The 27,112-nt window shown below is 37.1% G+C and overlaps 1 protein-coding gene across 9 annotated transcripts in view; it reads right to left on the reverse strand.

The window, feature by feature from the left end:
- Positions 1-27,112, reverse strand: part of PLEKHA5 (pleckstrin homology domain containing A5) — a 239,848-nt gene that overhangs the window by 12,163 nt on the left and 200,573 nt on the right. For 6 of the 9 annotated variants that reach the window (XM_035729176.1, XM_027592894.2, XM_027592890.2 and 3 more), the window contains 6 exons: positions 19,765-19,866; positions 16,297-16,408; positions 15,163-15,209; positions 14,197-14,385; positions 13,235-13,352; positions 986-1,104 (listed from right to left, as the gene is read on the reverse strand). In XM_035729176.1, coding sequence (XP_035585069.1) covers positions 986-1,104; positions 13,235-13,352; positions 14,197-14,385; positions 15,163-15,209; positions 16,297-16,408; positions 19,765-19,866 — 687 coding nt within the window. The remainder of the gene's footprint in view (positions 1-985; positions 1,105-13,234; positions 13,353-14,196; positions 14,386-15,162; positions 15,210-16,296; positions 16,409-19,764; positions 19,867-27,112) is intronic. The other 3 variants (XM_027592897.2, XM_027592895.2, XM_035729177.1) reach the window with 1 other exon arrangement.

The following is a 27,112-nucleotide window of genomic DNA, read 5'->3' on the forward strand; positions in this document are numbered from 1 at the left end:
AAAGTAAAAGTTCTGGGGGCACCTGGGTGGCTCAGTTGGTTGAGCATCTGGCTCTTGATTTCGGCTCAGGTCATGATCTCAGAGCTGTGAGATCGAGCCCCGTGCTGGACTCTGCACTCAGCTTGGAGTGTGCTTGAGATTCTCTCTCCTTCTGCCCCACCCCTGCTAATGCTAAGATAAATAAAATCTTAAAAAAAAAAAAATTCTTGGGCACCTGGGTGGCTCAGTCAGTTAAGCGTCTGCCTTCAGCTCAGGTCATGATCTCAAGGGTCCTGGGATGGAGCCCTGTATTGGGCTCCTGCTCAGCGGGAAGTCTCCTTCTCCCTTTCCCCCTGCCCCTCCTACCTCCCCCCTCCCCTGCCAGCCCCACTTGTGCTCTCTCTCTCAAAAAAAAAAAAAAAAAAAAAAAATTCTTTTGCAGTCCAAATTTCTAAGACTACCTGGTGAAAAGGAGTTAAGTACCCTGATAATCTTCCCAAAATGACCAAGATTAGACTGGTTTACAGCAGGTTGAATTAAATGGATCTCAGATAAGTATGTGAAATATAGAATTTATTTCCCAATCTCAATTCACATTTCTCAGGGTCACCAGAGGACTGGCAAACTCCAAATCTACCACAGCTAAAAGGCCCGCTAAACTCAGGGTAGTCTGGAAATCCATTACCTTGTTGCCTGAAGGACATGTCCATCAGTCTCACCAAAGAAATTCTTAGAGATGACAAGAGATGTAATATAAGGCAGCTATATTCCACAAACTGTGGACGTCAACTCAAGGCTGATCAAAACAAACCTAGATTAGGTACTGAGTAGGTCTGTCCCCTAGGTGCTAATTTCCTGAATGTAATTAAAAAAAAATTAAGATTACTAAGTTTTTCTTAGAGTATGTAAAAAAAGATTTTGGTGAAACACTAAAAAGGAAATTATGTATGAGAAGACAATATATAGGATTAAAAATCCTTCTAGAAATTAACTTCTAGTTAAATACCGTTCTTGAATCCATCATCTTCTTAGTTTTCCTTAAGGTTACATAGGAGGCTATTGTCGAAGATTCAGGTGTTGGTGATTTTGTTCTGGGAGGGACTACTCCAACAGGAAAGTGGGAACCTAAAAATCAAAACAGCAGTGAGTTCTACAAAACATCCTTCACGCAACATAATGCTTTCTTTTGACATACTCAATTCCTGAGGTTTTTATTTATTTATTTAATTTTTAAGTAGGTTCCGTGCCCAGTGTAGAGCCCAGAGCAGGGTTTCAGCTCCTAACCTTGAGATCAAGGGCTGAGCTGAGATCAAGAGTCTGCCGCTTAACTGATTAAGCCACACAGCCACCTCTCTGAGGCTTTTAAAATCAAAAGGCAAATTTATTGGAGCGCCCGGGTGGCTCAGTCAGTTAAGCGTCCAACTCCTGATTTCCACTCAGGTCATTTTCTCAGAATCGTGAGCTTTGTACTTCCTAAGATTCTCTCTCCCTCTTCCTCTGCACCCCCCCTTCCGTTAGCATGCACGTGCTCTCTCTCTCTCAAAAAAGGGGCAAATTTATTTTTATTTATTTTTTTTCAAAATGTCTCTAATTGCCAGCCTCATGTTTATTTTATTTTATTTCATTTTTTAAAGATTTTATTTATTTATTTGACAGAGAGACACAGCGAGAGAGGGAACACAAGCAGGGGGAGTGGGAGAAGGAGAAGCAGGCTTCCCGTTGAGCAGAGAGCCCGATGCGGGGCTCGATCCCCGGACCCTGAGATCATGACCTGAGCCGAAGGCAGATGCTTAATGACTGAGCCACCCAGGCGCCCCTGTTTATTTTTTTAAAGATTTTATTTTCAAGTAATCTCTATACCCAGTAGGGCTTGAACTTACAACCCTGAGATCAAGAGTTTGCATGCTCTACTGACTGAGCCAGCCAGGGGTTCTCTAGGGCAAATTTATTGTTTGAAAAGAGCCAGGGAAAATGTCGTAGCCTTTCATTAATGTACCCCACCTACGGTTCTACAGATTAATAGATGATATCAAACAATTATAAAATTAGAAATACACAATGGATAATATATCCTCACAACAACCTTCTAAAGGAAAGGTAAACGAAGTGCAGTGTCTGCACTGATTTACTTCCTCAAGTCCATATAGCTCAGCAGCAGCGTGGCTGGGTCTTCCCCTTTAGCCTTCTTTCTATTCACAACATTTTCAGAGATTGAAAGGACCTTAATCTTCTCACATATTAATGATCAGGAAAGGCATGGCCCAGAAAGGTTAAGTGATTTACCTAAATGTCCTTAATTTCCATTTGGTCTCTTTTCAGTCACACTGTCTCAATAAAGAGGCCACTAACAACATTATCAATAGTTACCTATAGGTAATCACTGCCACTTCCTCTTTTGTAATTTTAAAACTTTCTGAAATGAACACACACCATAGAAAACAAAACATACAACACAAAATCATTAACGCAACAAAAATAAAAGCTAAAAATAAGTTAACATATAAAATGTATGCATTTATATTGTAGTCATCTTGTTTAAGCAAAATATATGCACTATTATCCACTGAGGACATTAGTAAAAGAACAAATTGTTAATATCTCAATGGTTTCCTTAGGAAAAAAAAAATACCACTCTCTTTGGGCTCACTTACAGTTACAACAATTAAGTAGAAAAAGGAAAAAGGAAGTCTAATTTCTCCCCCAAAGACAAATGATAGGTCAATCATCCAGAACTCCTTTAATTTATACACCAATCTGTAGCTTAGATTTCTTTCTTTTTTTTTAAAATATTTTATTTATTTATTTGACAGAGATAGACACAGCGAGAGAGGGAACACAAGCAGGGGGAGTGGCGGAGGGAGAAGCAGGCTTCCCACCGAGCAGGAATGCCGATGTGGGGCTCAATCCCAGGACCCTGGGATCATGACCTGAGCCGGAGGCAGATGCTTAATGACTGAGCCACCCAGGCACCCCTGTAGCTTAGGTTTTAATATTGTTTATGAACTCTATGAATATTATAAGGTTGTATATTTAAGAATATGAAGAGCTGAACTGATACACAATATAGGTAATTTTGCAATTCAAAGAGAAAGCCTCTATTATCCCAGTTAGTGATCCATTTTTAAAAGCCCCACTTTAAGTCACGTGGCACAAATTATACCATAATTGATCTGTGTACTTCAGACATTTATATTTAGATGAGAGCTTATGATTATAAGTTAAAAAACAAACAACCCAAACACCTAGGGGTGCAAAGCTGGCTCAGTTGGGAAAGCATGCAACTCTTGATCTCAGGGTTGTGAGTTCGAGCCCCATGTGGGTATAGAGATTACTAAAAATAAAAAATAAAAAACCAAACACCTAAGTTTTAAGAGGGAAATTTTGAGGAAGAATTCAAACCGAATAGAGAACATATGTCAGACAAGGTATTTTTTTGTCAGTAAAGACATGCATTGATGGAACAAATAATTATCAACTTCTTTACTTTTTTCAATTCAATTAAATTCCTACTGATGAGTTAAAGTCACTTATTAAATTGCTAAATTTTGTAAACTTGACTGGTCACATTTACCCAATACAGATCATGGGGCATTATGACTACATAGGAGCCAGAAAAAAGAATGGAATAAGATATAAGGTGTAGTTCTTATTTTATTTTATTTTATTTTATTTATTTTATTTTTTAAAGATTTTATTTATCCATTCATGAGAGACAGAGCGAGAGAGAGAGAGAGAGAGAGAGAGGCAGAGGGAGAAGCAGGCTCAGGGAGCCCGATGCGGGACTTGATACCAGGACCCTGGGATCATGACCTGAGCTGAAGGCAGACGCCTAACCATCTGAGCCACCCAGGCGCCCTGTAGTCCTTATTTTATATATGCTCTAAACACTTTGCCCATAGGAATTAAAAATGTTATATATGTGATATACAGCAACTTTCCCCCCATACCCTACCCAAAGTGGGTAGATGCTACTCAGGTCCAGGAAACCAGTGTTGTTGAAACAGGCGCATTCTGGCTAGGTTTATTGAGGTTTTTTTTTTTTTTTTAAATCTTTTATTTTTAAGTAATCTCCACACCTAAGGTGGGGCTCGAATTTACAATCCTGAGATTGAGAGAGTTGTATGTTCTACCCACTGAGCTAGCCAGGTGCCCCTAGATCTATTGAGTTTTTAAGAAAAGCTACAAAGTCCCTATTTTTTTTTTAACCACAGGGAATGTTCCCTTATTTTTATTTTTTTAAGATTTTATTTATTTGAGAGAGAGAAAGAAGGAGCAGGGAGAAGGGGTAGAAGCAGACTCCCTGCTGAACAGGGAGCCTGACGTGGGGCTCGATCCCAGGACCATGATATCACAACCCAAGCTGAAGGCAGATGCTTAACCTACTGAGCCACCCGGGCACCCCAAAATCCCAATCTTTAAATGTTGGCAACCAACAGGGCACCTGGGTGGCTCAGTGAGTTAAGTGTCTGCCTTCGGCTCAAGTCATGATCTCTTGGGTCCTGGGATCAAGCTCAGCTTCAGGCTCAGCACTCAGTGGGGAGACTGCTCCTCCCTCTTCCTCTGTCCCTTCCTCTGCTCGTGCTCTCTCTCTCAAATAAATAAAATCTTAAAACAAAACAAAACAAAATGGTGGCAACAACACATTTTTTTTTTTTTGTGGGCTAAGAAAACTCCACCACATTTATTCATAAATATTAATACTTACAAATATTTATAACTATTAATGCAAAAGTATGAAATAAATCATTATCAAATAGAATCTAGTAGCACCTTAAAGGAAAAATATACCATAAATGAGGTTTATGTTAGGAATGCAAATGGATGGTTTTTAAAAATTCTTTATTTCTCTCTCCCTCTCTCTCTCTTTCTTTCTTTCAGCAGGCTCCATGCCCACTGTGGAGCCCAACATGGGGCTTGAACTCACAACCCTGAGATCAAGACCTGGGCTGAAGAGTCAGACCCTTAACTGACTGAACCACCCAGGCGCCTTGCAAATGGATGGTTTAATTTAGAAAATCTAGTAAATGTAACTCAACACATTAATATATAAAGAGAAAAATGTGATCGCTAGCGAGGCATTTAATGAAATTCAGTATCCTTTCATGAAAAAGGAAAACTTGGGGCACCTAGGTGGCTCAGTCAGTTGAGTGTCTGCCTTCGGCTCAATTTGTGATCTCAGGGTCCCAGGATCAAACCCTGCGTTTGGTCCCTGCTCAGCAGGGAGTCTGCTTCTCCCTCTCCCCACCACTCATTCTCACTCTCTCTCTCAAGTGAATAAAATCTTAAAAAAAAAAAAAAGGAAAGCTTTAGTGAAATGCAAATGAATGGATACTTCCATAATATGATCAATGTAGATAGCCCACACCAAAGCCAGTACCATGATCAATGGGAAAAATTTAAAAACATTTCCACTTAAGTCAACAACAGAATTAGGATATCCACTACCTTCTCTATTAACACTATTGTGCAACTACCGGCTCCAGAGAAGGAAGATACATAAAATGAGGAAAGGAAAATTACAATTATAACATAACTGTATATCTGGAAAATCCCAGCAAAACCACTAACTACTACAAACTACAAAACTACTAACTACTTCAACTACTACTAAAAACATTTAGATAATTTAAAAGGGTAATGCCACTCTTAACTGGGGCAATGTGGTATGCCGTAAGTGGAATCTCACCGTGGTTTTAATCTGCATTTTCCTGTGACTACAAACACTGTACTTTTTTTTTAAGATTTTATTTATTTGTCAGAGAGAGAGACACACAGAGAGAGCACAAGCAGGGGGTAGTGGCAGGCAGAGGGAGAAGCAGGCTTCCCGCTGAGCAAGGAGCATGATGTGGGGCTCGATCCCAGGACCCTGAGATCATGACCTGACCCGAAGGCAGACACTTAACCAACTGAGCCACGCAGGTGCCTCAAACTCTCCAGTTTCTGTCTTTACTGTTCTTTCCTAGTTTTATTGAGGCTAAATGTATAACTAAGATGCAGAGATCTTAAATGCACAACTGGTGAAGTTTGATAAATGCATTCTTATCCCTAGCTGCATATGCATACAACATCTGTATAATCATTTCAATCAAGATAGACCATCTTCGTCACCCCACAAAATTCCCTTCCAGTCAATCCCACCCTTCTGCCAAAGGCAACCGTTTTGTTGTTGTCTATCACCAAGAGATTAGTTTTGTCTATTCTCAAACTTCATATAAAGGGAATCATATACCTGTCTCTTTATGTCTGACTTCTTTCACTTAACGTAATTTTTTTTCATATTTATACATGTTGCTGAGAGTCACACATGTACATCTATCAGCAGTGTTTTTTAATTGCTGAGGAGTATTCCATTATATGAAGATATCACAATTTGTTTATCCATACTCTTGTTTACAGACATATGGGTTGACCCCAATTTTGTTTATAATGAATTAAAACTGCTGTAAAAATCCTTATATGTTTTTTTGAGGAATGATGTTTCCATTTTCCGTAGGTAAATATATAGGAGCAGAACTGTTGGATATGATAATTGCATATTTAATTTAAATTTTGTAAGAAACTACCGAACTGTTGTTCTATCTTATACCACCATCAGAAGTGTGTGTGAATTCCAACTGTTTCATGTCCTAACAAACACTTGGTAGTAAGTCTTTTTTTTTTTTAAAGATTTTATTTATTCATTTGTGAGAGAGACAGAGAGGAAACAAGCAGGGGGAGAGGCAGAGGGAGAGGGAGAAGCAGACTCCCTGCTGAGCAAGGAGCCCGATGCGGGACTCAATCCCAGGACCCTGGGATCATGACCTGAGCCGAAGGCAGAGGCTTAACCATCTGAGCCACCCAGGCGCCCTTGGTAGTAACTCTTAATTTTAGCTATTCCAGAAGGTGTGAACTGATTTTAATTTGCATCAAAACTGCATTTATGACTGATCAGTTGTAAACTTTTTCGTATGTTTGTATACTTTATTTGTTTCCAAGTCTTTTGCCTACTTTTATTGGGTTGTCTTTATTATTGATTTGCAAGAGTGTTTATATATTCTGAATACAAGGCCTTTGTCATATGATATATATACTATTTTCTTCCATTCTAATGGGGAGGAGTTTTAAATTTTGATGAAATTTAATTAATCAGTTTTCACTGAGAGTACAAGCCCTCAGAAGTTTCCAGCTTTACCCGAGGGGATGTCCTATCAGATTCCTAATTTGTTCAGGTTCTGAGCTTTGTACATCACAAGGCATTTTAGTGCTCCACTTAAATTACTGGATTCCTCCTGTTATAAACTCACGACTCCAAGATCAAGAGTCCACATGCTCTATAGACTGAGCCAGCCAGGTGCCACTGCATATAACTTTTGATTCCTCAAAAACTTAACTATTAATAGCCTACTGTTGACCAGCAACTACTAACACATTATTTTGTATGTTGTATGTGTTATATACTGTATTCTTACAATAAAGTAAGCTAGACAAAAGAAAACCCTATTAAAACAACCACATGGAAAATACATTTACAGTACTGTACACTATTTACTGAAAAAAATCTGCATTCAAATGCACCCTCATAGTTCAAATCTATGTTGTTCAAGTCAACTGTGTATTAACACACACACATACAGTTTTTTGTGAGACATGTATACATTTTCCTATATAACCACAATATCACTTACTGTTGATAATCTCTAGAACACACTTAAATTTCCATAATTGTCCCAAGAATCTCTTTAGAGACTTCAAAAAACATTTACTTGTAATTTTTTTTTTAAATCTCTTCACCCAACATAGGGCTCAAGCTCACAATCCTGAGATCAAGAGCTGCATGTTCCACTGACTGAGTCAGCCAGGTGCTCCTAAAGATTTTTTGAAAACCACAATCTAGGCGCCTGGGTGGCTCAGTTGTTAAGTGTCTGCCTTCAGCTCAGGTCATGATCCCAGGGTCCTGTGATCAAGCCCCACATTGGGCTCCCTGCTCTGTGGGAAGCCTGCTTCTCCCTCTCCCACTCCCCCTGCTTGTGTTCCCTCTCTCACTGTGCCTCTCTCTGTCAAATAAATAAAATCTTAAAAAACAAAACAAAACAAAACAAAACCCACCACAATCTAGGAGAGATAGTCCAAGATGGTGGAGGAGTAGGAGACCTTAGTTTCGTCTGGTCCCAGGAATTCAGCAGATAGCTATCAAATCGTTCTAAACACCTGTGAACTTAACCAGAGATCTAAGAATAGCTGCAACTCTCCAAATAGAAAAGCCACCACTTTCTGCAAGAATGACAAGATGGAAAAACTCACCTCAAAAAAGATAAGAGGCAATACTGACTGCCAGGGACCTAATCAGTATGGATAGAAGTAAGAAGTCGGAACTAGAGTTCAGAATAACGATTATAAATTTACTAGCTGGGCTTGAAAAAAGCATAGAAGATACTAGAGAATCCCTTTCTGGAGAAATAAAAGAACTAAAATCTAATCAGACCAAAATAAAAAAGGCCACTACTGAGATGCAATTAAAAATGGAGGCTCTTAACTGCTAGAATAAATGAGGCAGAAGAGAGAATTAGTGATATAGAAGACCAAATGATGGAGAATAAAGAAGCTGAGAAAAAGAGAGGAACAACTACTGGATCATGAGGGGAAAATTTGAGAGATAAGTGATACCATAAAGCAAAACAATATTAGAATAATTGGGATCCCAGAAGAAGAGAGGGAGGGAGAGAGAGAGAGAGAGAGTCAGAAGGTACACTGGAGCAAATTATAGCGGAAAACTTCTCTAATCTAGGGAAGGAAACAGGCATTCAAGTCTAGGAGACACAGAGGACAGCCCCTCAAAATGAATAAAAATAGGTCAACATTGTGGAATATAACAGTGAAACTTGCAAATCTCAGAAACAAAGAGAAAATCCTGAAAGCAGCTAGGGACAGGAGGTCTGTAACCTATAAGGGTAGAAACATTAGACTGGCAGCAGACCTATCCACAAAGAACTAGCAGGCCAGAAAGGACTGGCATGATATATTCAGGGTGCTAAATGATAAAAATATGCAGCCAAGAATACTTTATCGAGCTAGGATGTCATTCAAAATAGAAGGAGAGATAAAAAGTTTCCAGGACAAACAGAAACTAAAAGAATTTGTGATCACTAAACCATACCTGCAAGAAATACTAAAGGGGATCCTTTAAGCAAAAAGAGAGGCCAAAAGTAACACAGACCAGAAAGGAACAGAGACAATATACAGAAACAGTGACTTTACAGGTAAAACAATAGCACTAGATTCATATCTTTCACTAGTTACTCTGAATGTAAATGGGTTAAATGCTCCAATCAAAAGACACAGGGTATCAGATTAGACAAAAAAAGCAAGACACATTGATATGCTGTCTGCAAGAGACTCATTTTAGACCCAAAGACACCTCCAGATTGAAAGTGAGGGAGTGGAAAACCATTTATCAGGCTAAAGTGTATCAAAAGAAAGCTGGGGGGCAATCCTTATATAGACAAATTAGATTTTAAACCAAAGACTGTAATGAGGAAGGACACTATATCATAATTAAAGGGTCTATCCAATGAGAAGATCTAACAATTGTAAATATTTATGCCCCTAACATGGGACCAGCCAAATATATAAGCCAATTAGTAACAAAATCTAAGAAACACATCTATAATAATACAATGATAGTAGGAGATTTTAACACTCCCCTCACTGCAATGGACAGATCATCTAAGCAGAAGATCAACAAGGAAACAAGGGCTTTGAATGACACAATGGACCAAATGGACTTCACAGATACATTCTGAGCATTCCATCCTAAATCAACAGAGTACATATTCTTCTTGAGTGCACATGGAACATTATCCAGAATAGATCACATACTAGGTCACAAATCAGGTCTCAACTGGTACCAAAAAACTGGAATTACTCCCTGCATATTTTCAGATCACAATGCTTTGAAACTGGAAGTCAATCACAAGAGGAAATTTGGAAAGAACTCAAATACATGGAGGCTAAAAAGCATCCTACTAAAGAATGAATGGGTCAGTCGGGAAATTAAAGAAGAATTTAAAAAATTCATGGAAACAAATTAAAATGAATACACAACTGTTCAAAATCTTTGGGATGCAGCAAAGGTGGTCCTAAGAGGGAAGTATATAGCAATACAAGCCTTTCTCAAGAAACAAGAAAGGTCTCAAATACACAACCTAAAGGAACCGGAGAAAGAACAGCAAATAAAGCCTAAATCCAGCAGAAAAGAATAAAGATTAGAGCAGAAATCAATGAAATAGAAACCAAAAGAAAAGTAGACAGATTAACAAAACTAGAAGCTGGTTCTTTGAAAAAATTAATAAGACTGAAAAATTCCTGGCCAGACTTATTAAAAAGAAAAGAGAAAGGACCTAAATTTTTATTTAAGAGGAGAGATCAGGGGCGCCTGGGTGGGTTGGTTGGTTGGGCGCCTCCCTTTGGCTCGGGTCGTGATCTTAGGGTCCTGGGATCCAGCCCCACATCTGGCTCCCTGCTCGGTGGGGAGACTGCTTCTCCCTCTGCCTGCCGCTCCCCCTGCTCGTTCTCTCTCTCCACCCTCCTCTTCTCTGTCAAATAAATAGATAAAATCTTAAAAAAAAAGAGAGAGATCACAACCAACACCAAAGAAATACAATTATAAGAACATATTATGAGCAATTATATGCTAAAAAATTAGGCAATCTGGAAGAAATGGATGTATTCCTAGAAAGTTATAAACTACCAAAACTGAAACAGAAAGAAATAAAAAAGCTGAACAGACCCATAACCAGCAAGGAAGTTGAAGCAGTCATCAAAAATCTCCCAGTAAACAAGAGTCCAGGGCCAGATGGCTTCCCAGGGGAATTCTACCAAACATTTAAAGAAATATTAATACTTATTCTTCTAAAGCTGTTTCAAAATATAGAAATGGAAGGAAAACTTCCAAATTCATTTTATGAGGCCAGCATTACCTTGATCCCAAAACCAAAGACCCAACCAAAAAGGAGAATTAAAGACCAATATCCCTGATGAACATGGATGTCAAAATTCTCACCAAGATACTAGCCAATAGGATCCAACAGTACATTAAAAGGATGATTCACCATGACCAAGTGGGATTTATTCCTGGGCTTCAAGGATGGATCAATATCCGCAAATCAATCAATGTGATACACTACATTAATAAAAGGACCAGAACCATATGAACCTCTCAATAGATGTAGAAAAAGCATCTGACAAAATACAGCATCGTTTCTTGAATAAAACTCTTTACAGTGGAGGATAGAGGGAACATACTTCAGTATCATAAAAGCCATACACGAAAAGCCCACAGTGAATGGCATTTTGAGAGCTTTTCCCTAAGGTCAGGAAGACGACAGGGATGTCTACTTTCACCACTGTTGTTCAAATAGTACTAGAAGTCATAGCCTCAGCAATCAGACAACAAAAAGAAATAAAAGGTATCCGAATCAGCAAAGAAGTCAAACTTTTACTCTTAGCAGATGACATGGTAACTCTATGTGGAAAACCCAAAAGGCTCCACCCCAAAATTGTTAGAACTCATACAGGAATTCAGCAACGTGGCAGGATATAAAATCAATGCACAAAAATACATTTCTAGTTGCATTTCTATACAGTAACAATGAGACAGAAGAAAGAGAACTTAAGGAATCGATTCCATTTACAATTGTACCCATACCTAGGAATAGACCCAACCAAAGAGGAAAAGGATCTGTACTCTAATAACTACAGAGCACTTATGAAAGGAATTGAGGAAGACACAAAGAAATGGAAAAACATTCCATGCTCATGGATTGGAAGAACAAATATTGTTGAAATATCTATGCTACCTACTGCACTTTATTTTTAAAGATTTTATTTATTTGAGAGAGAGAGCACATGAGTGGGGGGGAGGGTCAGAGGGAGAAGCAAACTCCCTGCCAAGCAGGGAGCCCGATGCGGGACCCGATCCAGGGACTCCAGGATCATGACCTGAGCTGATGGCAGTCGCTTCACCAAATGAGCCACCCAGGCGCCCCCCTACCGCACTTTATAAGTTCAATGAAATCCCTATCAAAATATCATCCACTTTTTTTCCACAGAGCTGGAACAAATAATCCTCAAATATGTATGGAACCAGAAAAGACCCCAAATAGCCAGAGGAATGTTGAAAAAGAAAACCAGAGTTGGTTGCATCACAATTCTGGACTTCAAGCTCTCTTACAAAATTGTAATCATCAAGACAGTATGGTACTGGCACAAAAAGAGATACACAGAACAATGGGACAGAATAGAGAACCCAGAAATGGACCCTCAATGAGGGCACGTGATGTAATGAGCACTGGGTATTACGTAAGACTGATGAATCACTGACTTCTACCTCTGGAGCTAATAATACATGATATGTTAATTGAATTTAAAACAAACAAACCACAATCCAATCAAGGTTGAATCACTGCACTGTATCTGGCCTTTTCTATCTTTTTATTCTTGACTACTGCCCCCTCTATCCTTTTTCTTTACAACCCTGAAGAATGATCAGTATTTAAAAAAAAAAAATCAGGGGTGCCGGGCTGGCTCAGAAGGAAGAGTGTGCAAATCTTGATCTCAGGGTTGAACTCACAATCTCCTATCTCCACGTTGTGTGTAGAGATTACTAAATACTAAAAATAATTAAACTTTAAAAAGTCAGAGTACACCCAGTAAGAGTACTACGTCATGGAATTTGTTTATTTACGTGTTTTTTTGGTTAAGTAAACCCTACGCCTAATGTGGAGGTCCAACTCATGACCCCAAGATTAAGAGTCACATGTTCTACTGAATGAGCCAGCAGGGTACCCCTCAGCCCTTGATCTTTTATGTACAATTTTCAAACAGAAGAAAACCAAAATCTCCCTACCCCAAAATCTCAGAAAATGGAAAGCTTTTCAAAAGTTTAGAATGTACTTATTTCTCAGTAAAACCTAACCTGGACTGATATGAAGCTTTTTAGTCTTTATCCCTCTTTGGGTGAATATTCCAGAAATATTAAGTTATTTCAGAAGGGGATGTGGCCTCATGCCTAGCTGAGATGACATGTAATGCATGGTTTATGGGTCATGTTACCTTCCTAATATGTGAAACTTCTGATTTCAGAAGCTCATCAGATTCCAAAGGTTTCAGATAAGGGATTGTGGACTTGTATATATACATACTGGGCCAACATGTAAACTGATTTTATTGTTAAAATGTCTGAAAAACACAGGAGATAAAACATATCCCAAATGCTGACCTTTAACGGAAGTTTCCATTTCTGAAACAGGTTCTGATTTTTCTTCTCCATTAGATTCATCAACTTCTGCCACTGTTGTTAACTCTGGTTCACTCTTGTAGAGTCTATAATCTGGACCCTTGAAAGGAAGACATGTAATTTCAAAAAAAAAAAAAAAATTGGCACAAGTTTCTTTTATAATGTTTACCTCTAAAGCCTCAAATCAAACCCCGAAAACTGAAAGCTTCAGTCAGCTATCTTGGGTACAGGCACAATTGATATATATATATATATATTACAAATAACATAGGAAAAAATCTGAAATATTTTTAACCAGTAAAAGTTCTGGTTTTCAAATTAAGAATATTCTTATTAGGGACAAAGTCATTAGAACATTTTTATCACAGTACATCTGAGGTCTGAAAATAATTATATCATACTAATTCAATTAGCCCTATTCCTTGCCTCCTTAATTCTCTTCTAGCTTACCACATTTTACATTTATTTGTTTAATCCCAAACCTCTTATTTCCAGCTTCCATGGGTAACATCTCTCCTTGGCAATGTCCACATCCTCTAATAGCTTTCCTAGATGAAACTGCCTATATCCCAACCCTTTGATCATTCCTAGCAACAATCTTTTTTCATTCTCACTTCTTTCTGATCCAAAGATATTTTACCTCTAATATCCTGAAATGGTTATTTAAAATATGACTTCTTAGGCAAACGCAAAGTAACCATTTTACAAAAACATTTATTAAAAATATGAAATCATGAAGTATTAAAATTGTAAAAATACAAAAAAATGAGAATGGTAAAACCGAAACAGGAAAAGCACAAATGATAACTACATATAAACAAACAGAAAAACACTGGCTAAAAGTGGGGTTATAATTAACAAAAAGTTTGAGTGTAAAATAAACTTTCAAAAAATGAGAGGGCAGGTACATGATTGATTATTCTGTGGCTGCTGAAGCCACTTACACAGTGAGATCCATTTCTTGGATATCCTTGAACTTGATGACTCTTCTTTTCTTCAGGCAGATGGACTGGGCCCCTGCTATAACAGAGCAAGGAGCTGCTATCACTGGGCAGAGGGGGGATTATGGGAGGCTGCTCTGTAAAGTCATAGGACCGAGGAAGTGGAGGACGAGGTGGGACTACTTCCTCTTCCTAAAGATTGTAGAATAGTCACCTTATTTAGATAAGCATATTGAATTAAGTATATCTAAATTCTTTGCAATGGTAAGTTAACTTAAATTCACTTTAAGATAATTAAAGGGACACTGCCAAGCCAAAAGTCTCATATTGAAAAGTAAATAAAAAATGCAAAGTGTGATAGCCAGTAACTGGGTCTTAAACATTTTTTTTTTCCTGTAACATATGGGTTATTAGCGTTCATCTGAAGCTTAACATCAAAACAGATGTACGAAACTACTGTTATTTCACTTTTAAAAACAGAAGAAAATAATTAATTTAAAAATCTTTTTTTTGGTAATCTTAAGAGACAAAATAAAGAAACATTTTTTTCATTGGTTTTAATACAAAATTCAAGACCACAGATGGTTTCAATCAGGTTGACAGTATCTCTTTGTAGTTGTAATTTCTCTATGGTATGCATGACACACAGCCAACTTATCTATCAACCATCCTACAAATTTTACCAAGAATAAGAAACAATGATAAATATTCAGATTACTTGTATTAGAAAAAGTATGACAATGTTAAAGCTCTAACATAGATGAAAAGTAGTGATTCAATTTTTTTTTTTGCATTAAGGGAAGAAAAATCACATCTGTTAGAAGTATCAAATTACTAATCAGTGAAATTTCAAGATTAAAACAGTAACTTAAATATATTTAGGAAACATTTTTGTTATGAAGAGAAAACAAATTCTAATTCATGTGTTACACATTTAAAATAATTTAGAGATAGATAATCCAAACTTACCTCATTTTTGTACTTAACTGTTGAGAAAGGCTTTGACCCTGCCATACCTAAAAAAAAAAAATGTAACTACTTACACTAAACATATTCTTTAAATCTACATAAAAAGGAATCATTTCATCTCATTTATTTTGTTTTATTTTTAAAGATTTTATTTTTAAGTAATCTCTACACCCAAAGTGGGGCTTGAACTCACAACGCTGAGGTTAAGAGTCGCATGGTCTACTGATTGTGCCAGCAAGGCACCCCCATTTCACTTATTTTAAATGAAGCCTTCAGTTTCTAATCCCTTGTTTATTAATGTTTCCAGAATCTGAAAGCAACTGCATTTAAAAACACAAATTAAAATATCTAGTTTAAACAAGAGTATAGGGAAATGGGTTTTTTTGAAGCACTACTGATGTAAATATAATTCAGTACAATTATTTAGGAGGGCAATCTGGCTGTGCCTTTCAAAATGAAAGATGTGTGCTCATTTCCAACTTCTTGTAATCCCTAGCCTTCGCGTTTAGCTATGTATACAATAACACACACACACACAACATGGTTTATGACAGAAAAAAAACAAACCCCATACCTGGAAACAACCTATATGTCCAACAACAGAAATGGATAATTATAGTTCATCTATACAATGGATTCTTACAGTTATTATTGCACTGTAGTATTAAGGAGGAAAAACCAAATTGTTGAAAAATAAGTATACTATGATTCCATTCTTTGTTGTGGGGAAAAAAAAATCATAAAAGCAAAACATTATGCAGGTGTACAATTATACACAAAAAACAGTAATTTATTTTTGCTGTGGGTGAGGCTGGCAGAACTTCTGCTTTTTACTTTATAAACTTATGTACTTCAATGTTACAAGAGTGCTTGTTTTCTGATGTCAAAAATCCATTCAAATAACAAAAGAAATCCAATTCTATGCGTCATCCTATTTACTTATTTATTTATTTAAAAAGTTTATTTATTTATTGTAGAGTAATCTCTACACCCAACACAGGGCTAACACGGGGCTCAAACTCACGACCCTGAGATCAAGAGTTGCAAGCTCTTCTGCCTGAGTCAGCCAGGCACCCTGTGTCATTCCACCGAGATATAAGATTATGGTCAATTACTGCAGAAAAGCTGATTTACCTGTTTCTGTAGTGCCTCTTTGCTGCTTGTGTTTACTCAGTCCTTCCATGACATCCTGAATTCTCCAAAGTTCTTTCTGAATCTGTGCACGCTGAATTCCTGCTGATTCAGTCTTTCACGAAAAAGAGCCCACACAGAAGGGGAAAAAAAAAAAAGTTGTAAATCCCACTAATTATATATTTAAAAAAATGAGAATTGCAGTGGATTAAGTTTTGAGAATATTTAACATGCTCTATGTGACTCTCCCAATTTTTCAACTTCTGTGGCCTTTGATGAAGCAGAGAAAGAAAAAATTCAATTTCTCAGACTTAAGTGTACTATTTCACATCTCTTCAATAAGCTCTGGCTTGCATTATTGCTGATCACAAGGAACTAAAAAATGGAAAACAAAAAGAAAACAGAAGAAAATAGAAACTCACAAACTCAAATTAAAAAAAATATTTTTAAGGGAGAAGAAAAAAGAAATGGGAAGTATACTAATTTCCTAAGTTCTAGAAATTCTAGAAAATGAGATCATATTGGTTTTCAGTAAGATTCTAACAGAACTCTATGACTTATTGATACTTTGGATAACAAGAAATATCATTTTTTGGAATGTAAATTTATTTATTTATTTATTTAAAGATTTTATTTATTTATTTGACAGAGAGCGAGATAGCGAGAGGGAACATGAGCAAGGGGAGTGTGGAGAGGGAGAAGCAGGCTTCCAGCTGAGCAGGGAGCCTGATGTGGGGCTCGATTCCAGGACCCTGAGATCACAACCTGAGCCAAAGGCAGATGCTTAATGACTGAGCCACCCAGGCACCCCAGGAATGTAAATTATTTTTTAAAAAAAAGGGCAGTGAAGTACAAAACTGTCACATTAACCAGAAAAAAAATATAGCTAAAAAGTCCTCTGAGGGGTGAAAATATGCTTTTAAAGTCTATAAACATAAAGACTATGTGCTATGCTGCTTCAAAAAGGCACTACATAACCTTAGTTACCCAGTTTTCCAAGCCATAGGGCTAGAAATATCAAAATAAAAGGAAGTATTCACACAAGACCCAAACACAAGGATAACCCAGGGATGTGAATACTGATAGAGACTTCTAGGGAGGGAATTTCAATTATAAAAATCAGATATTAGGATACATATTATTTTTGCAATAATTAAAAAAATGTATGTAGTTTTACCTTTCTGAAAGGTGTACAATGAAAATCTCATTTTTGTATTATTTTGCATTTCTCTAATTATGGTGACTCTGAACAATATTTAAACACTTGTTAGCAATCTGAGTTTTACTTTCTATAGATTGACAAGTCACGTTCTCTCCATTTTTCTAATGTATCGCTTCTCCAAATCAAAAAGAAATTTCCTTGAAGATCAAAATAGTCACTCTTGTTGAATTTTAGTGGTTAACAATACTTTTTGCCAGTATGCCATCTTTTAAGTTTGTTTATGTTGCCTTCATTGTTTGCTTATTTAATTATTATTATTATTTTTAAAGTAAGCTCTACACTCAATGTGGGTCTTGAACTCACAACCTCTAGATGAAGAGTCACCTGCTCTCCTGACTGAGTCAGCCAGGTGCCCCGTTTACTTATTTATTTAATAAACATTATACAGTATGTTTTATGTGCCTGATACTATTTTAAGTGCTTCAAAAATATCAACATATTTAGTCATTATAATAATCTGATAGAGGGAGGCACTATAATTTTTATTTTATAGTTGTGAATACTGAAGTGCAGAGTCATTATGTAACTGGTCTATGTGCGATGTTATAGCTCATAGAGTGAGCCTTTTAGTTCTTTATTTTTTCAAAACAAAACAATATTGTGGTCTTCATTATACCTTTAAATATTAGTACTATTTTGATAATTTTTTCACAGAATTCTGGAGGAAATCTGATTAGAATAGAATTTGAGTTTATATGAAGAATTTTCATTGAGAGAATGTTAAATTAGGCCATCCATGAACATGGTATACCAATTCCACTTTTCTATTTATTTAAATCTTATGTCCTATAATATAGACATTACATTTTCATGATGAACATTTTTTGTTAAGTTAAATCAGGTAAACTGCTGTGGCCTGAAAGCTAAAAATGAATTTTCACATCTTAAGGGGTTATAAAAAAAAACAAAACTGTGCAAGATTATGTGACTGAGTATATACATCTGCAACATCTAAAATATTTTAATATCTGGTCTTTTACAGAAAAAGTTTGTTGACCCCTGGGTTATTTCTTAGATATTTCAGGTTTTTTTTTTTTTTTTTCCTACTGTAGTTAGTATTGACCTCAGTGTTCAATATAGAATTCACAACCACACATGTGGGTACTTAAATTTAGATAACTAAAATGAAATACAATTAAAAATTTAGTTTCTCGTCACACTGGCAACATTTCAAGCCCAAAAATAGCATGTAGCTAGTGGCTACTATACTGGACAGCCCAGATGGAGGACGGTTGGTTTTCTAAGAGTCAACTTTACTAACCTTTATTCCTTGTATTGACTTGTCTGTTGAGTCCATAAGGTTTCCAAGGCAGATGGCTAAATTTATCGTCACAAGCATGAAGTGACTTTTACTATTTTCTCGAATATATATTGTCTTCCCTTTCTCAGAGCAACACTTTAAGACAGGTAATACTGTTTCTATTTTACAGACAAGAAAATTAACACCTGGAACTTAATTCCAGATGTGACTTTACAAAACTGGATTCTTTATGCTAAGCATTGCTGCATCTTTCCCTATCCAATAACATATCAAAAGTCAATAGGCCAAAATAGTTTGATAAAAAAGAGGCATTTTATATAGAATGCATTAGGATAAATTATTTTTTTATTTTTAAGTAATCTCTATACCCAACATGGAGCTCGAATTCACAACCCCAAGATCAAGAGTTGCACACTGTACTGACTGAGGCAGCCAGGTGCTCTGGATGAGAATAAATTTTATGAAAAGGTAAGTTATCCTTTATTTGATAAGTCCATTTAAATTCAACACTTCAGTATTACCTTTAACACAGTTAGGCAGGAGCAAAAACATCACAGGGATCACACCATGTGCCCAACAGAAAAAAGAACTTTTAAACAATGAGAAATGGGCTACTTCGTGGGATAGTAAGATTCCTATCATTGAAAGTATTTAAACCTACGTCTTAGGTGGCCAATAATGTAAAAACTGTTAAGGGCATGCATAAATCTTTTTTTTTTTTTTTTTTAAGATTTTATTTATTTGACAGAGCGAGAGCAGAAACACAAGTAGGGGGAGTGGGAGGGGGAGAAGCAGGCTTCCCGCGGAGCAGGGAGCCCGATGCGGGGCTCTATCCCAGGACCTTGGGATCATGACCTGAGCCAAAGGCAGACGTTTAACGACTGAGCCACCCAGGCACGCCATGGGCATGCACAAATCTAACGATGTGGGTTGTACAGTACCAGTCAAAACCAGTTGAGACAATGCAGAAAAAAATTCACTTCTGTACCTGAACTTCACCAAGGCAATCTAGCTGTTCTTGCATCTGGTTCCTGGTAACAGTTACATCGTATTCTAACTTGTCATATTCTCTCCATGCTCGTTCCAGTTCCTAAAAATCAAAGAGCATTAATTACTTTAATGGGGAAAAATGTGCTTTTATATTGTTATCACTGCAACTACAAGCTTTCTAGGCTTTAGAAAATTGTGTAGTTAATACTGGGCAAAATAAAAACTTCTGTAATTCATTTTCCTTTCCTTATAATTCATTTTTCCTTTCCTTTCCTGTTTAAAGCATTATCTTACCTACCCTGGTTAAAATTTCTCCAAAATAAAAAATACTAAATAGGTTCTATTTTAGCATGTTGGATTTTCAATAACACCAGAAGCCTGAGATATCTTTACTTGTAATAAATTTACAGTAATCTAATAAACCTATTTCAGCTAAATAAATCAGTGAATCCTGCTTATAGAGACTCAATATAGACGCTACTCACCTATTTTTTTCTCCTTTGGAAATAAAATCACCCCCAACCCTAAAATCACAGAGAAAATTTTCACATTGGTCTTTAACCACCTGTCATCTACTGAATATGGAATGATTCTACAAATGGTCAAAAATACACTGTCACTTCACTGTTTCAGGATGCTATTCTATGGGAGTGCAGGTACTCTTCTATAGGTTGTAATTACTCTTCAGAGAGTTCAGAGTGGTATGAAGTCAACAAATTGATAAAGTAAGGCAAGGATTTTGATCAGTTTTATTACTAGTATATAGTGTGGTGTTGGCACATGTAACACAAACAACAAAAATATAGGGAGCACTGTTGTAAAATGAATTAGTAACTCTTGTCTAGGAATCTTCCACAACCAGAGATTTCATCCCCTGAACTGTGCTGAATGAAGCCCGCCCTGGGAAACGTCAGTTTAACAACACTAATAGTCTTGGGATAAGGAAAGAAGGTATGGTGTATGGAGGAAAGGTTATTTAAAATAATCTAAACAGTTTTTTTTTTTTAATTGAAGAATAGTTAACACAATGTTACATAATAATCTTAACAGTTTGTTCCTAACGGTTCTCTTTTAAAGTTATTTTACTTCTGGGGCATCTGGGTGGCTCAGTCGGTTAAGTATCTGCCTAAGCATCTGCGTTTGGCTCAGGTCATGATCTCAGGTTCCTGGGATCGAGCCCCAAGTTGGGCTCGCTGCTCACTGGGGAGTCTGCTTCTCCTTCTCCCTGCCGCTCCCCCTGCTTGGGCTCTCTCTCTCTCAAATACATAAAATCTTTAAAAAAAGTTATTTTACTTTGTATATTGTATAACTAGCTTAAAATTACTTGAAAAAACGCAGGCAATGAGGGGCGCCTGGGTGGCTCAGTCGTTAAGCGTCTGCCTTCGGCTCAGGCCATGATCCCAGGGTCCTGGGATCCAGCCCCACATTGCGCTCCCTGCTCGGTGGGAAGCCTGCTTTCTCCCTCTTCCACTCCCCCTGCTTGTGTTCCCGCTCTCACTCTCTCTGTCAAATAAATAAAATCTTAAAAAAAAAAAAACTCAGTCAATAAAAAATTATTCAAGGTACATACTTTTAAAAATTAAAATGAGTGTTAGAGTTTGGCCATTTGGGATAATTGTTTTTTGAATCTAAGATATCTCCTTAAGCAGGTTTTACAGTGAATTTTATTTTTTAAAAAGTAGAGATAAACCACTGGAGATTTTTTTTTTATCATCTCTATATTATATAGATAACTTAGGGAGTCTATTTAACTGATTTCACAAGAATAAAATTTTTAAAAGGCAAAGTGATAAAGGACTAAAGGTTTTTACCTCTTCAATATGGTGTAAATATTAGTCTTCTTACTTGGTTCCAGCAAACTTTTACCTGAATGAATAAGGGTACTGATCTCCTTATTTATTTATCTCCAGATTCCATGGTGGCTCAGCAATTAAGATGGCATTGCCAGGGGTGCCTGGGTGGCTCAGTTGGTTAAGATGGCATTGCCAGGTTAACACCTAACCTCTCTTGGAGAAAAGACAGGTGTGGGGTCGGTTCAAAGACTATAGAGGCATCCAAATGTAAGAACTTTTTTTTTTTTAAGATTTATTTATTTATTTGACAGAGAGAGAGATAGCGAGAGCAGGAACACAAGCAGGGGGCAGTGGGAGAGGGAGAAGCAGGCTTCCCGCAGAGCACGAAGCCCGATGCGGGGCTCGATCCCAGGACCCTGAGACCATGACCCGAGCTGAAGGCAGAGGCTTAACGACTGAGCCACCCCGGTGCCTCTGTAAGAGCATTTTAGGAAGGTAAGAATCCTTGCCTTTCTAATCCTAGAAGTACAGGAAACATTAACTCTAGAGCTAGAAATTATTTTAAGGGTGAAGAAACACAATACACTTCCAAGTTTTCTAGCCTGGAAAGTTCTGCCGTCACTGCACTATAACATTTGGCTTGAGACCCGTAATCCTGATGGGGTTAGCTGTTTCTGCCTTTATCTCTGGGCTCCTCAAACATGATTATGGGTGGGCAGGACACAAATCAACAGAGGACAGCAAGAAAAGTGGCAGCACTGGCATAACATCAGTTTCTTCCAATACCTGGCTGAGCATTTCATTAACAAATTCACAAATACCATTAACAAATTCACAAATACCATGTTGAATATCTTTAAATATGACCTTATGGGGTTTTTTTTTGTCAAGAAGATAATATAAGTTTGATAAGGTAATTAAAAGGGGTAGTGACTTTTAGGGGTGCCTGGGTGGTTCAGTCGTTAAGCGTCTGCCTTCGGCTCCGGTCATGATCCCAGGGTCCTGGGATCCAGCCCCGCATCAGGCTCCCTGCTTAGCAGGAAGCCTGCTTCTCCCTCTCCCACTTGTGTTCCCTCTCTCGCTGTGTCTCTGTCAAATAAATAAATAAAATCTTTAAAAAAAAGGGGGGGTAATGACTTTTAAACATTCAATTATTTTAAAATCACAGGCATTAAGTCAGGAGACAGTACTTTTGATAAAAAGTATGGAGAGTTTCATGCTATATACAGTTAAGAGAATACATGAAACCTTGCAATCTATAGCCACATGGATGACTCTCACAATGTTTTAGTATATGTGCTGCTGAAGCGAGCATGACTCTCACAATGTTAAAAGAAGCCAAAGAGTATATACTATATGATTATACATGATTTATATATATCTGTGATTTATAAAGTTCAAAAATAAGCAAAAAGCTAATGTATAGTTTAAGTCAGATAATGGTGTTCTAGGAAAGCAGTCATTGGGAGGAGAGTTTCTGGCATTCTAGTAAAATTCGGTGTGTTGATAAGGATGTCAGCTACATCTGTGCACTTAAATTGTGTCCTTTTCTGAGAATATGTTATACTCTAACAAAGGTAAAAAAAAATGTGTGTACACATGTAAGATTGTTACAGGGATGGCAGAAGATTTTCAAAAATTTGACTCAGTCTAACTTTAGGATGTGGAACAAGTAAAATGAGGATTTTAATATCTACCAGTAGAGCTATAGTGAATACATATTATCATTTTTATTAAGAAAGTATTAGGACTAATAATTCATTTCCAAGTTTTTAATGTAATAAGACCTTTCCTTTCCTTTTTTTAAAAAAGATTTCATTTTTAAGTAATTTCTCTACACCCAATGTGGGGCTCAAACTTACAACCCCAAGGATCAAGAGTTGGATGCTCTAATGACTGAGCCAGCCAAGCACCCCTCCTTTTCTTGTCCAATATCAATGGCAATTTATAACCAAATCCAGCCATGGGAACAGCTATATAATATGCTACATACACATAAATGTGTAATCTATTTTTATAATCTTTAACTCGTATCTAGTTTCTAATCTCTGAAATAAAAACTATATTCCATCTCAAAGAAAGTGGCTATTTATTGTACAAATTTTAGATGTAATAAATTTGTATAATTATAAATGTAGAAATGCCAAATATAGGGAAAGAAAAAAATACCTATTAATGTACTACACTTTTGTTAGCAATTTTGTGGATTTTCTTTTAATCTTTCTCAGACATACACAACGGAAATTTACAAATATAGGCAAAAGTAGGGCCCACATATTCAACAGTATGGATACATGGCCAGTCTGGTTTCATCTACAGTACTTACATAGTCTATCTTTGTGGGATTATTTTAAGGCAAACATCAAGCATCACATCATTTCATCTATTAATACTTCAGTATGTATTTATTTTTAAAGATTTTATTTATTTATTTATTTGAGAGGGAGTGAGAGAGAGCACCAGTGGGGCGTAGGGGGGAGAGGGGCAGAGAGAGAGAGAGAGGGAGAAGTAGACTCTCTGCTGAGCAGAGAGCCCAACATGGGGCTTGATCCCAGGATCCCAGGATCACCTGAGCCCAAGGCAGATGTTTAACTGAGTGAGCCACCCAGGTGACCCTCAGAATGTATTTCTAAAGAAAAGAAACTAAAATGAAAAAATAACACGGAAATTCTTGCTTTAAAAATCATTATTTATTCCTTAGAATTTTTTTTTTAAGGATTTATTTATTTGAGGGAGAACGAGAGCGAGAGTGAGTTAGAGCGAGTGTATGAGTGGCAGGAGGGGTAGAAGGAGAGGAACAAGCAGACTCCCTGCTGTGTGGGGAGCCCAGTGTGGGGCTCGATCTCAGAATCCCGAGATCATGACCTGAGCTGAAGTTAGACGCTTAACCGACTGGGCCATCCAGGCGCCCCTTCCTTAAAAATGTTTTAAAAAAATTATAACAGTTTCGCCTATCATCCTCTCTATGCCCCTGCTACTTATACGGGGATGATATTGGGTCACTTGATCTGCAGAATTTCTCCTATTCTACATTTTGCTAATTGAATTCCTGGGTATTCCTTACATGCTCTTCTGTTTCCTTTCATTTCCTATAAACTCGTAGTTACATATTGAGGCTTGCTGAGATTTAGATTTGATTTTCTGGTAAAAATGCCTCACATCTGTTGCTAGATACTTTCTACTGCAGCACATCAGGAGGCATATCATACCTATCTCTTTTTGGTAGCATGTTGTATTGTAATTATAAAATAACCATGTATTTAAAAATTATATTGGGGCGCCTGGGTGGCCCAGTTGGTTGAGTGTCTAACTCTTGGTTTCGGCTCAGGTCATGATCTCATGCAGCCAGGCATCAGGCTCAGCTCAGCGGGGAGTTGGCTTGAAGATTTGTTTGCTTGAAGATTCTCTCCCACTGCCCCTCCCTCCACTCATGCACGTGCTCATTCTCTAATAAATAAATCTTTAAAAAAAAATTACCTTAAAATCTTTCAAAACAGATTCCATGCAAATTCATGAATATTGATGGAACTACCAGAAAAAAAACGGCACTATTGTTACCATGATTCTCAGAAACTCTTTATTACCTGGAGAATTGAATGAGTATATGAAGATATTTAATGTGCAAGCTTTTCCCCAGGACAGTTCCTTTGTCCTGCTTCCCTGTCCCTGTAAGTTTATAATCCTAAACTCTAGTATATCCACTGGAGTCTAAAATCTGTTTACTTATGGTTCTCCTAGCTTGAATCCAACTAAGAACACAAATCAGTTTAATGGAAGTCTATACATACAACTTATTCACTGTAATACTGGGTAATCTCTCTGTTTTCCATTTTTAACACAGTAATAATGGTACCCATGCCAAGGGGTTATGTGGATTAAGCACATGTTAAGTACTTAGAATCTGGTACCCAATAACTGCTCCAAGAAATATTCCTGATTACTGTTATTACTTCATATATTGGTATTATTTTTGCAGTGGATAAATGTATAAGCTAACTACTAGCATGATTCAGGATGAATGGGAGCCATTTATACCTGCTTTATGATTTCTGAAATTCCAATTTTGGATTGTTGAGTAAGATAATTTGATTTCAAGTTCCAGAAAGTACATGTTATGTGACCACATAGTGAAATGGACTAGAAAGTACAGAAGTCTAAGAATTTAAAAGTACTTGATTTAGGTGTTGATTCTGTTCCTTACTAATTATGTCACCTACACAAGTCATTTAGCCTCCATGAACCTCAGTTTCTTCATCTGTGCAGTGAGGATAACAAAAATGAAAATAAATGGAGATAATTATTTATTTTGCATAGGATTTTCTTAAAGATCAAACTAGATAATGTATGTGAAAAACACAGAATTACAAATATATTTTGCTGCCATTCTTAGATGAGTCACAAATTATCTGGTTCCTTGAATTGCTGGGTAGAGTAAGAGAAGTACCCATTGAGCTGATAAAGCCCAAGAATAGTTCTCTTATATATGGACATAAGGCCTAATGGAAATTCCAAGAGAGGTGACTGTAGCAGATGTTTTATGGAGCTCCACACTATATCCCCTTTGCCCACCTAATTTCAAGGGACTGTGGTACATTCCATGCACACCAGAGTCTCATGGCAAGCCAGCTACGGCAGTTTGGATGTGTGGGTGAATTAAGGACACTGGGGTAACTTCAACCAATGAATGAGACATAGCCTCTCAGCCTTCAGTAGAAAATTCTGGGGCATCTACTCATTTCCTCAGTTGCAGAGAGTGGAAACCAGCTCAGTAGGGAAACCTTTCCTAACTTTTCTCCCTTCCTGTCTTATTCTCCACACACCCTCATTTCTGCTTCCTGGAATCATCTCCTAAATAAACTATCTTAACCCAGTCCCTCATCTTAGGCTCTGCTTTCAGAAAAGACCCCAAACTAAGATAATGACACACTGAAAAATTTCAAGTGTAACTGACTGTTATTACAACCTTTCTCACTAATCAGGCTTAGGTAAAAAGAAGTAGAAACAAGGTGAGAACAGAGGCACTATGTGCTTAAAGCATGTACGTTTGTTGGATGGGGCTTACAGAGAAAAGATATAATATCAAGAATTAAATAAAACATAATAGGCACACTGCTTTACATGATGCCTTGTGTTAATCCTAATTTTACATGCCTAAATGGCCAACTAGGTGAGGAGAAGATGTTCTCAGAATCAAAGCTTTGATCTTTGGGAGTGTTAATGTTATATGTCTTGTGTCTTTTATACCTCATGACTTGGATTTGAACCAATGACCTCAATCAACTGTGAAAGAATTAGAGGAATCCTCTGGGATTCTGCTAGCATAAATGTAATTCAATTTTAAATCTAATCAACATCGACTGACTGTTAACCATATGCTGTTAGGCTTGAGCTACAAATATGAACAAGTTTACCAAGGCAATGGTATAGTTTGTATTCTATGTAGTAAGACACAAAATATGTTAGAAGAACACACTGAGGGTCTGTAATGACCAATGAATAACGCTGAGGGCAAAGCAAAGAAACCTGGAAAGTGATTATATGGGTAACAACCAG

Source organism: Zalophus californianus, chromosome 9 (assembly GCF_009762305.2).
Source record: "Zalophus californianus isolate mZalCal1 chromosome 9, mZalCal1.pri.v2, whole genome shotgun sequence".
In the NCBI taxonomy this organism is placed as follows: Eukaryota; Metazoa; Chordata; class Mammalia; order Carnivora; family Otariidae; genus Zalophus; species Zalophus californianus.